Raw genomic sequence first — 13,092 nt, forward strand, 5'->3', positions numbered from 1 at the left:
TGCTCCCTCGTGGCATCCAGGCTGGCTGGGGAACCCTATTTCTGCCTGCTGTGCTGTATGGCGTTGCGTACTGTATGAGATATTCCATCACCTTTCCCTATATAGCAATATCCCATAGTGTGTACAGGCTTCTAAAATGTCATCAGCACCACCCTTACCAAACTGAGGCACGATGCAGTACTTTGAAGTGAGCATTTTCCATTATTTTGTGCAAATGTTTATACAATGAATGCTATAGGAAGCACTAGTTAAGACTTCACTGTTGTGGTTGAAAGGCAGCAATTCTCCTACTAAATGTGTAATTCAATCATTTTTTTTCTGAGAGTGAAGGTGTTGTATGAGCTTGTCATGTCAACGTGGTTGAAACTTTATCTCAGGGTTTCTGTTATGTAAGAGCATTTAATCTTATAGAAAAAAAAAAAAAAAAAAAGAAAAAAAAAGAAAAAAGCTAATTTTAAGAAAAATCCTTCATTCTTTCTTTGCCTCTGCCCCCAGAAAACATAAGCATACTCTTTTGTAACTGTCCTAAGGATCCCTTCTTTAACACAGAGTTTTACAAAGGGTGCCTCACCCCACTTGAGTGCTCAGGTCACACCTTTGGCCTTGGGAGGTAGTGTGCACTTGCAATTTCTCCTTAAATTAATCCGCATCCACTTGCAGGTGTTAGCAATTTTTTAGAAGAGGGTCTAACCATTCAGCATCTCACCATTTTCTATTTTGTCAGTCATCTGAGGTTGTACCTTTGAAGTTACTGCTATAACTGGAAGAAAAGTCCTCCTGATATATTCCCTTTAAAAAATATTTTAATTTCACCAGTATCTAATTATTGTTTTTCTCTCATTTCTTATGATGTTTTAGGTGAAAGTAATTATTGGTGCTTATAATTTTTTAAGCGTTTTCTTTCCTAGAAGTTGTTTAGTAGATTGATGTATTCCTCACATCACAGTAGGTGGTGATATTCTGGAAGCCCCAGTGATATTTGTGAAATATTTTCACGCAGAAGCCTAAAAAGGAAGCATTACTAGTTTCTCTTATGTACTAGTTCGCATTGGTTTTCATAGAATTAGTGTTTAATTTCTGTTGAGTGCCAGGCTCTTTCTCCATCGTTTAACCATGATCAAAACACATTTCTAACAGCATAACTTCACCTCAAAACTGATCCCGTATTGCTTGGAGCTTTCAGGGGCCGGCCAGTACGACTTCTTGCGGGGCATGACTTTCCTGTTGTGGGTGCTATGCTATTTTTCCTTTCCAGCGAGGTTTGCAGGGGGCTGGGGAACATTCCTCCAAACGCATCTTTCTGATCTTGACTTTCCTGCCGAAATGGCGGTGGGGCTGGCGGTGCGGGGGGGGCGGGGAGTGGATGCAGCGCCCGTTACGAGTGTGTCGGGGACGGCGCGGCCGGGGAGGGTGGCACCGGGGACGGGGGGTGTCAAGGGACGCGGGTGGGGGGTTTGAGCTCCGCTTCTGGAGCCGTGTCGGTGCAAATCACTCTGGGACTCCCCGTTTTCCACGTACGCGGCAAAAATAACTGTCCCGACGGGGGGGATCTCCGGCTTAGCCCTCCGCCCGCGGCACCGCGCTCCCTCTCACGCCGCGTGGAGAAGCGGCCGAGAGCTGGAAAGAGCGCTCGTTCGCCTCCAGGCTTCCTCCCGCGGGCTCCTTCCACTGGAGTTAAAGCCCCCGTGGGGCCGGGGGGACCCCCCGCGAGCAGCGGAGAACCCCCGTCCGCCTCCTCCCCTCCGCTTCCCGCGTCAGGAGGAGGATTTTCGCTCGTGAAAGCGAACTGCGAGCGCCCCCCACCCCCCGCGGGGAGCCCCCCGCGGCGAGCCCCCCGCGGCGAGCCCACGGCAGGTGCTGCCAGCGCGGCGGGGTCCCGGCTTGGACACGCCGGGGGGGCTCGGGGGGGGGGGGAGCCGGGGGGGTGGCCGCCAGCGCCGGGCCGGGGCGTGGAGCGAACAAAGCGGCTGCCGAGGTTCGCGCTGCCCCGACGGGGCCGCCCGCAGCGGGGGCGGGGTGACCGGGGCACCCGGCCCCCCCTTCTCCGCCGCACACATCCACACATCATCGCACACCCTCCCCACACGCACATCCCCACACGCACCCGCCCGGGCACAGGCGGAGACCCCGGGACACGGGCGGCCGCCGGTGCGCGGCGGGAGGATGCGGCGGCTGCGCCCGTGGGCGCTGGTGCTGGGCGGGCTGCTGTGGGCCGCCGCCGGGCCGCCGCCGCGGAGCTACCCGCACAGCGCGGTGCTGGACGGCGCGGCCGCGTACCTCCTGCGCTGGGGCCGCCGCGGCAGCGCCCTGGCTTTCCGCCTGGAGGTGCGCACCCGCGGCTACGTGGGCTTCGGGCTCTCGGCCGGCGGCGGCATGGCCTCGGCCGACATCGTGGTGGGGGGCGTGGAGAGGGGCCAGCCCTACCTGCAGGTAAGGCCCGGCTCCTTCCCCTGACCGCAAGCCGTCTTTGTCCGCCTACTTTCCCCCTGCCTCTTCTTCCTCGGGACACCCCCCTTTCCCTGCCCCTCTTCCTCTCGCAGCCTCCTCGCCCCTCATCTCCGTACCTCTTTGCTTCTTCCTTCCAGCTTTTTGGTTATCCCTACTGTTCTGCGTTCCTATCCCCACCCCCCCCCCCCGGAGGAGCTCTTCGCTCCGCTCCCTGCCAACCTCCCCTCTAAACTTCTCCATGGGTTTCGTCAAAGGTGTCAGGTTTCCTTCCTCTTTACCCAGAAAACGCAACGGCCCTTCTCTCTCTCCCCGGGCACCCTCTCCCCGCCGGCCCTCGGATCCCAGACCCGCGAGGCAGTGGGGAGGGATGGCGGAGTCTCTCCCAGCGAGGTGCGGCACCTCTCCCCTCACCCTGCCCGACAAGGGACGGAGCTTGGCCCTCCTGGTCCTGCCTGAGCTTCCCCTTTGTCACCCCACTGGCATGGGGGCACGATCCCACCAGCTTCCCAGCCTGCTGGCGTCTTCCTCTGCCGGGACACAGCCGGTGCTGCTCCTGGCCCCGGGGTTCCTCCTCACCTCACCTTGGAGGTGTTTTGACCCAAATATTGAAAAGAACTTACAGGGTAATCACTGGGGCTCCTGATGCTTGTCCTTGATCTGGCAAAGCATCCTCAGAGGTGCCCAACTCTACTGGCATAATTCTCTTAGGTGCGTTCCTGTAGTTGCCTGGGTACTGCAGGGCTACAGCTGGGAACGGGCATGTGGGGCACAGGCTCCACTGGTGCTCCCAGTGAAGCATCCCCTCCAAGAGACACTGCTGGCTGGTGGGGTAGGAGCCGTGAGAAGAGAAAGGACCCCACGCCTTCGGTCCTTCTCAGTGTCCAGCCTGGAGGAGTTGCTCTAGGGCTGGGGGAGCAGGAGCAACTTGTCCCACGGGTGAGTGGAAGGGGAATCAGGCCCGGCAATAACATCTTGTCCCTCCCAGTTGCCTGAATAATGACTTAGAGAGGCAGTAACACTCAGTTGTTAGAGTCTAGGGGAAGTTGTTTGTCTTCGCTGTGTTAGAGCTAGTTGATCGTTGAAGCTGCTGCTTACACTTTGACAGCATTTTCTTCAACAATATGGATTTTTATTAACATTTTACCATAAGAAAACTAAATGCTTAATATGCTCTCCCTACTATTTGTCAAGATTTTTTAAAATGAAAACTTTTCCAGAAAAAGGGAGCTTTTAGCATTTTGTTGTTGCTGTTGTTTTCCCCCTGTTAGTTTTACTATATGAAGTTTAGGCAAATATTTGTCTTATCTAAGTTCAGACCGATGATTTTCAGAGTATTTTTTTCTCCATATTTCAAAATGAATATAATTTTTCTGAAAACATCAGTCTAAACGCAACACTAATAATAAAAAACCCTACTCTATTCATCAAGCAATGAGCTCTTAGCTCACAGAATGTGAGGCTTTCTGGAATCCTACACTTCAGAAGATACACCTATTAACCCTTAAAAGAAACCCAAACTCTGCGACTGGTTAGTTCATTGATCCTGTTAGGGTGAAGCAAGCCTTCTAGAAAGGCATCCAAACCTAATGTAAAGACATCCTGTGGTGGAGGATCCAATGCTTCCCCTGATACTTTGTGGCAATGGCAAGTCTGTGCTATTCCTGATTCCCAGTATTAGTCTGTCTGGGTTCAGGTTCCAGCTATGTATTTTCTTTGCTATATTAAAAAACTCTACTCCCCCTGCATCTCACCTCCATAAAGTTTTTTATATGCTGTAATCAAGTCACTCCTCAGTTTTCTTATGCGTAAAAAAAAAAAAAAAAAAAAAAAACAGATCGAGCTCTTTAAGCATCCCACTGCAGGACGTTTTCCCAATCACTCAAAGGACTTTTGGGGTTCTTTTCAGCACCTCTTGCAGGTTTTCAGCATACTTTAAAATTGGACCCATGCAAATTCTATTCTTACTGCCAAGATTTTATTCACTGGTATCCCATGACAAATACAACTGAGATAGAAGAGAGAAAGACTGTAGCAAGTGCCTCCTGTTACAGAACACCTGATATTTTTCCTGAAACACTAATTTAGCACATAAACATCTGCTATGCCAAGTGCTACTAGTTATTTTGTTGCACTTTTGAGTAGGTAAGGTACAGAGGAAACACTTCTGTTAAATTGTCTTGCAACATGAGGTTTTCTCTATCCCCATTCCTTCTTCAGTTCCAGGCAGCAAGGTTCCTTTTTAAACTGGACTGAGGTCTTTCCAAAAGTTGCTCAGTTAAAATATTTCCATACTTGTACCAACAAGGAAAGGCCAAAAACAAAGACAATGAAGAAACAAAATTTGTCCAAAGGCTTTTTCTGGCCAGTCATCAGGGATTGCTATGAAATGAATAACTTGTTCTAGAAAGCTATTTCAGTTATATCCGGTTCTTCGCTGGACACACAAATGCAGTTAATATTATAAAAACACATTCTGTATTAAGTGTATATCATCATCATTTACATTATTGACTACTGAAAAAGAAGTTTTTCATAGATAGTACCCTTGAAAGTATGTGGTTTTATGCCTAGCTGCACTCTATAAAATATGTACACCCTATAATGAAAGAACTTACTTTTCTTTTTGGTTTTAGAAATATGTTTTTATTCCATGATCATCAGTCGGAAAATGTGCATCGTGGTCGAAACTCTTAGAAGGGTCATTTTTTGGTTTCTTTGAAAGTTTTGAGATGCTTGTTAGTGGCCTGATTTTCAGAAGATGTTCTGAAACACCTTTGTAGCCTTTCAAGTGGGCACTGAAATTGCTAGTCTCTTGGGAGATTTAGCCTGTTTCCCCCCCTTAAATTCTCTCCCCTACTTTAAAAATAGAAAGTGTTCTCGGTGGGAAAAGTCCTCTTCTGGGAGCAAACATGTAAATGTAGTTAGACTTCAGCCATCAGTAAAGGTAAAAGCAGATACTCCTTAGTCTGTGGAATATCTGTGTATCAAGGTAGAGGAAAACTTCCAGATAGTTTTCAGAGAAGAGAGACAACATTTCCTCTGGCATTTATTCTTTAACTCTCAGAATAAGTAGATTATATTCCCACCATCAGCAGGCAGTGCTTGCTTTGAAAAAAATCTGGTGACTCAGAGTTCTGGATATCCAAGATGGGGTTGTACTTTCTCAGTTTTTAGGTGTGTCTTGAACTTGGGTGTAATGAGTTATTTGTTTTGGTTTGCTTTTCCATATTTGAGCTGTATTTAAGCTAAAAGGGTGTCTGGCATTAGTAAAGACTAAAATGATTTGAAAATCTGAGGTTTAGTTCTCTCTAAATATACCAAGGTGAAAAATGTTAGGATGTCATGAGAGAAGACCCAACCTTCATGGTGTACTGGAGCAGTTTTTTTGGAGAGCATTTCAATGATCAGAGAATTATACGTTTACTCTCCTAATGTTTCAGAGGTTCAGTATTTGGAATGAGAGCCTAAACATATTTTCATAGAGGACATAGCTTGAATGCATACATACATACATATATGCATAGCTTTACTGTATTGTCATGAGGGAGACACTTCTACCAAGCAGAAAGAGAAAAAGAGGGAGATCAGTGAACAAATCAAATTATTCTCGCATGTTTCTGAGAGCCCTGTGGTGACAGAGCAGCAGATTATGTGGGGTTTGGGTGAGCGTGTTTAAGAACAAGTAGAAGATACCAATGGGGGCTGGTGTTAGAAAGCTGGGAGATGCCTTTGTCTCTATAGGGAGGGTCTGGTCTTGGAAGAATTCTTACTTAGCAAAACGTTACCTTGAAATATTGCCACAGCCACTTGCAGCACATGTTACTCTTCATAAAAGTTATTGGGGCAGCCTTAGTTTTTGCCTCTAGTTTTCCTTCTTTATTTTTATTTATTATTTAAAAAAAAAAAAATCATCTCTTTTGTGCTTATGAATTGACATAGTATGCATTTTCATGCTAGACCCATGCCTTTTCCTTGGTCTCCACCCCTGTCTGGAATTGTGCATCCCCACCCACAGCACGTAGCTGCCGAGAGCCCCATTTTCAGGAGAGTAATCCTCCTTGATGAATGCCTATTTTGTGCAAGTTATACAAGAGGGTTGCATTGTTAGAATCTTCTGTTGAACTTGCACAAAAATAGTCCCTACTCAGGGTGAATAGGGACTGTGTGTCACTAAAAAGTACTTTATTATTCATTACAGCCTTGCTTGTTAACTGTCACCCAAAGTAAAGAATATCTGTTATCAAATGTATCCCATAGAGTTAGCTTAATTGCTCATAGGGAAGTACTTGGAAGAGATTTTAAAGGACAGAAAACAGCGAGCATTCTCTGTACTTAACGATATGCTGCTTTTAAGTGCACTCCTGCCAACAGCAACAAAAGAAGTGTTTAGAAAACAACTTGAAAGGCATCAAGAGAGAGATGCAAAGTGAGTGCCACACTGACATATCTCAGTTGGTGCTTTGTTGGAGGTATTTCATGCCTTTGGGCATTTGGGCAAAATCTCCAGATGACTAATGAGTCCATCTTGGCTTCGGTGTGGGGCATAAAGAGACACTCCAGCATACATCTCCACTGGCTGGGTGCTTTGTAATTCCCTTTCAGAGGTACAATAGTTAGGACAAGGAAGCAACAGTTGGTGAACAAAAGATGAGAAGAATTCTGTAGCTCTTGTGTTTTGCAGGCTTGGGGAGGGGCTGTTTTGCAAGGTTTTTTTTTGTTCTTTATGTTTTTTTTTTTCTTGTCCTTTGGATTTTGGAAACACCAAGAAAAGGAAATTTTCTTACAGCTGACCAAAAATAGGTACCTGGGGCAGGATGGAAACATAACCACCTACTAATTTCCTGCAAATGAGTGATGCAAAGGCTTAAAATAATGGGGGAATGATTACATTCTCAATTTGAACAGGTATCTTAGAAGTAGGAGAGGAAAGAGGGGAGATTTTCTAAGGCACATACAGAAATTTTGGGAACAAGTATCACTAATAGTTGTGCTTGAAAATCCCTTAAGTGTTTTTAAAACTTCCTCATAACTGAAGTAATTAAAGTAATTAAAACAAGAAAACTTGTACTCATCAAATGTGGCTCCTGTGTAAGGAAAGTTCCTTGTGATAAAGTGCAGTTGTAAGATTGGATCACACAGTATCTCCTATCTACAGATTTTCTTTCCCTTAAAACATTTTGCTACATGTTTTCTCTAGCCTGTTTGTGTTAGGACAGCCTTCCATCTAGCTTTATAGCTTCTGATATAACTGACATATAACCTCTTCAATCAACATTTATTTTTGATGAAAAAACTTGGATAGGTCCTTGGGACTCTGCTGCTAAGTCAAATTATCTACACCGATAAGCGATGCCATATTTCAACTTCTAACCACTCGTGCTTCTTATACCTTTGTGTGGTAAATTAGAGAGCTCTCCACATTTCAGTGTTTATCATTTGTGTGTGAAGAAAGTGATATTTTTCTATCTCCCAGGAATTCCACAGAAACCAAGGGGTGTCACTGCCAGCTGTAGGCTACTGGGAAGCTGCCTCAGGCAGCATTTAACTAGATGTAAGAAATACACTGAAGTGTGTTCAGATGACTTATAGTTTGAATGAGGAAAGACATGTCTCTAAGTAAATAATTGTGTTTCATGTATAAAAAATACACACCCTCTTTTTGCAAAGAAAATATATGTACATGTACACACACATACATGCATTGTCTGTTTCTGTCAATATGCAGGTGGAATATGCGTATCTTTGTGTATATGTGTATGTCTGTATTTAAACTGCAGACACACCCACAGTTATTTGTTACAGATAAAAATTTTCTGTAACTAACTTGTCAAAGTTAGTAGTACACCTGAAGTAAATAATCCACATTTACTCCAGTGTAATTCAGCTCTTTTCATTGGAATTGTACCAGGAATTGTGCACAGCTTCTTGGGACTGCCCGCATGAGTGAGATCCAGGCTTCCTAGCAAGGACTGACTCACTTCGTGCTAATCTGATGTCTAGGTAAAAAAAAAAAAAAAAAAAAACAAACCCAAAAAAAAAAACCAAACAAAAAAAAAACCCAAAACCCCACAAAACAAAACAAAAAAACCCAAACCAGTAAATTTATTACAGACTACTCGTGGGGCAGCAGATGAAATTACTGATCCCAGTTACTTTAGGAACTTCTTGCAACTGTTTGATTGCTGTCGCTGCACCCTTTCTGTGGATATTTTTTCATTTCGGGTCAATCCCAAGATTGGATAAGTCAACTGGAATGCTCTCAAGGTGTTCTTATAAGGAGCAGTGATGCTTTTGGACTCCTGCTTTGTATTAGTTTTCTGTGGGTGGGCTCTTGTTTTCCCTAACATATGAGCATAGTAAGATCTTTGCCTGAGACTCAAGCTGAAATTTATTTGAGGTTGCAAAAAAGTTTGGTTTGCTTATTTGTAAACTCATGCTCTGTCTGCTTCTTGCTAAATACAATGTAAAAGCAGCTTCTTTTTGGTGGTAACATCCAGTGTGCGCTGGAACCATGAGCAGCAGGATTCCATCTAAGGCGAATGCAACAATAAAAAAGAGAAATGTTAACCACAGAAACTTTTTTGGAAACCCAGAAAAGCATAGCTTGGTGCTTATTTCAAACAAATGTTTTGGTCATTTCTTTTGTGTACTGTTGCAAGCTCAGATAGATACTCTTCTGCCGCAACTTTCACCTTGGTAACAACTTCCCAATTCCTTTGCCAAACTTGTCTTCAGCTCTGGTCTCAGAGGTCGGTTTGGGTACTTTGGGGATGTTCAAAACTCCATGAATTGGCAACAGACCATAGGTGAGGACCAGTTGCAACACAGCTTGTTTTCCCCTCATTTCCCATTCCTGGCCTGTCCCTTTACTCACTTGTAGATGTTAAAGCTCTGCTGAAATGGCAGTGATCCCCCGGTTAGAGAAGGGCATCACGTACGAATTGCGGTGGCAGAGCTGCTCGCAAGCCGAGCCCGCAAGGCAATTGCTGGACGGAGCCACAGGCTGAGAGTTATTTTATGCTCCTTGCGGTTGAAAGACACTGTATATGATTTAGAATGGGAAATGGATATCATAAAATCATAAACAAAGCAATCTTGTACACTGTAAAGGTCTTGGGGGAGAGTCCCACCAGCACCTGTTCAAGACTGTGATGGCAGCTGGTGGTGCTTGCGAGGTCAGGCTTCCCTCCACAGCTGTGCTTGCACTCTTGGAGGAGAAACCAGCCTCTTTTTACATCCTTAAGAAATTATTCTCACTGACTGTTTGCATAGCAGCAGTCAGAAACCATATATGCTGCAAAGCATTTTTTTTTTTTTTGTTGAGAGAGAGGTTAATGGATCTAAAAAACAGGATAACACGATCAGCTTCACATCTGGAAAAGAACATAAAATAACTTGTACTGTTGGGAAGATTTTTCATTTTCCATATGCTGTTTCAACTTCTAGGTAACACAAGGAAGGAGATACTTAATTGTTTGACTGATTGCACAACTTAGTCCAGAGCCTACAATGCCATTTTATACATCAAAGGGAGTGCAGAAACTTTAACTGTTTCACATGTAAACAGTATACATAGGTAACTTCTGAAATACAAACATCTTTGTTATTATGTAGCATGATCAATGACACTTCTGAAACTTTGTTTTAAACACTTACTATTTAAATAACAAAAATAAGATATTCATACTAGAAAAAGATAGTATTTTCACCCTTATCTTCTCTTTCTGTAATGCCTACACTTCTGTAAAGTTGATGTGAATCTTGACAACTTTATCTTCATTTAATGGATGATGCATACTTTTGTGTGTATAAGAAACTGAAGAATCTGGATGCAAGTGCCAAATCAGCACATAAATCTGTGTTGTCAGGTTTGTGCTGTGGGTGTTTCAGAAATTCAGTTTTAAGGACTTGATAATTGTGGATTTATTCTGGGACTCCATGAAATTCAGGGGGACTTATTTCAGTACAATCTATCCTATGAATGACACAGGTTTTCTAGCTAACTGTATGGGGTGGCAAAACCAAATCTGTGTAAAAGAGGCCACCACGGTAGAGCCTTTTCCTACCTGGTGGGAAGAAGAAACTGTTTCAATACGAGGTGCGTTTCAGACCACCTGTGATAGCTATCGAAGCACTCTAATTCTGTTGATGAAAATGTCACAATCCTTTATCTACAAAATTAAATGAGTAAAACTTGTGAATTTAGGTGAGTTCTGTGTTACGGCAGTCTCCCCCTGTAAGAGTTTTGAACCGTACTTAGATATCCCCAGTTCAGCTGAAGCCCAGATGCCTAACGTCCCCTTTCTGGCCTTTGGTGGATCCATTTTCTGTGCTGTCGTTTGGACTTACAAGTCACTTTTCAGTGGCCTTCAGAGGTACCCAGCTTTCTTCTTTGACTAGAAACAAGGACTTAAATGGAGTGTAGGCTGTCCAAATGTGGTGGTTTTGATTGATTGCATTTGTACCATACAAGTGGGACTTTCCTTTATTCTTATTTTTCTACTCTGAAAGGAAGCATAGGAGATGTATGCAGATAAAGACAACTATCTATATAGATAAATCTACAGCTAACTTTTTTTTTGCTTTTCCAAGATGCTGCTGAAAAGGATGTGACATCACAGTTTGTCACTGTGTCTTAATTTTTGATAGCATTCTTTTGTTTATTATGTGTTGTACACAACCATGTCTTAAAGACTTTTAAGCTCTGATGATTAAATTGAGCACAGTCTGTGCAGTCTGACTTAAAATCTTCTCTGAACAGAAAGAGATCAGTATGTTTCCTTGGCAATGTAGCTTATTTTGTTTTAAAACTGATAAACAAACTGTTTTCATGTGAGAGGTTGAGCAATCAAATTCTGAGCAATTCAGAATTTTTTTTGTTATATTATTTGATTTTATTTTTGGGATGAACATCTGGATGATTTTCAACAAAGCAGATAAAAATAGCAATAGAGACAGCTCTCTGAGTCCTAAACAACTCCTGGCAAGTGTACTCACACTTCATTCCCCTAGCGCAGTCTCACTGCAATCAGTGGACTTGTAGGATTTGGGGAATAAATGAATAGCTCTGTCTTCCTGGGCACCACGTAAATCTGCTTCCCAGGTATTCTCAGCACCTTTATACTCAAGGGATGTTTCAAGGTGGTGTGTATCAGGCCGCGAAAGTAAGTGGAGACAAGGAATTCATTACTTCAGAGAAATTTTCACATGGGAAAGATTACTGTTATTCAGTTAGATTAGCATCTACCCACAAAATAATTTAAGGTGAATCTCTGAGTGAGGTGCTGTTCAGTGTTGACAGCAGGGGTAGGCAGCGAGTGCCCGGGCAGGCAGCGCTGAAAGCACCCAAAGCAGCTCACCCAACACAGCTCTCCTAACAACACAGCACACCCAACACAGTTCACCCAACGCAGCTCTTCCAATGCAACATGACCAACGCAGCTCTCCCAACACAGCTTTCCCAAGGCAGTGTGCCCAGCGCAGCTCACCCAACGCACATCTCCCAACCCAACACACCCAACACAGCTCACCCAGGGCAGCTCTCCCAACGCAGCGCGCCCAACACAGCTTGCCCAATGCAATGCGCCCAGCACAATGCTCCCAGTGTGACGTGCCCAACACAGCTTGCTCAACACTTTTCTCCCAACGCAGCTCATCCAGCGCAGCTCGCCCAACGCAGCTTGCCCAAAGCAGCGTGCCCAATGCAGGTCTCCTCCTGTGGGGAGCCATGTGGTCCTCTCCTGGGGCCTGGACTTTGGGACCACCTTCCCCAAAGCATTCGCCAGCAGCCACAAAGCAAGCCCCTTACAGTAAGCCAGAGCTGTCACCTGTCTTTGACTGTCATCCAGGCAAGTGAAATAATTACACTGACAATCATGTTATCAAGGCACATTTGAGGTAATACTTTAATTACACAACTTCTTTGAGTTATTTTTGTATTGTCCCTGCAGGCTTATGGAAATCAGGACTATATCACGAGAGGGTTTTTTGGTTACAGCTGTGTCCTCTAGATTCGTTAAGAAATGGTAAAGGTCACCAGCAAAATATTTGCATCTGTACACCTAACTTTGCTTCACATTTCTGAGCTTTCTTTCAGAGTGGCTTCTGGCAAAAACTTTCAACCTGGTCACATGAGGAAAAGCTATTCTTGAATTTTTAGTCCTCAATAATTCAATGTGTGGGTGCTTATTCTAATACAAGGCTGTCTTCCTCCAATTTAATGTAACATTTAATCAAAGATATCACACTTTAATAAAAGCTGATGTTTACAAGGTTACATTTCTTATGCAGACAAGCCATTGCTATTTTTAAGATGGAAGTGGAGATTCCACAGAGGAGTGTTTTCAGAGCAGGGATGGTATTGTGTATAGAGGTACACTGCCTCTTGCCAGACTCTGATGCAGGGTTAAAGTGGAGTATTTTGATCCCATAAAGTACCCATCTTCAAATACCATCCCAGAACAGGCCCATTATTTTCCTCTGAAAAATAAATCCCAAATTCTTTCTCTAAACAAACAGAACTCATCATTTCCCTTTCTTTCAGAATATAACTTCAGGTCTCAGACTCCTCTTGTGCTCTTTTTGGTGATTATTTTTCCATGTGTGTATTCTTTCACATATGTACTCATTCATTTGTAGTCATGA

The 13,092-nt window shown here is 44.0% G+C and overlaps 1 protein-coding gene across 1 annotated transcript in view; it reads left to right on the forward strand.

Annotated features, from left to right (window-relative positions):
- The first annotated feature begins 1,912 nt into the window (after positions 1-1,912).
- Positions 1,913-13,092, forward strand: part of MOXD1 (monooxygenase DBH like 1) — a 52,338-nt gene continuing 41,158 nt past the window's right edge. The window contains exon 1 of the mRNA XM_032983266.2: positions 1,913-2,430. Coding sequence (XP_032839157.2) covers positions 2,164-2,430 — 267 coding nt within the window. The 5' untranslated portion in view covers positions 1,913-2,163. The remainder of the gene's footprint in view (positions 2,431-13,092) is intronic.

Source organism: Tyto alba, unplaced genomic scaffold (genome assembly GCF_018691265.1).
Source record: "Tyto alba isolate M040663 unplaced genomic scaffold, T.alba_DEE_v4.0 Super-Scaffold_22, whole genome shotgun sequence".
NCBI classification, from domain to species: Eukaryota; Metazoa; Chordata; class Aves; order Strigiformes; family Tytonidae; genus Tyto; species Tyto alba.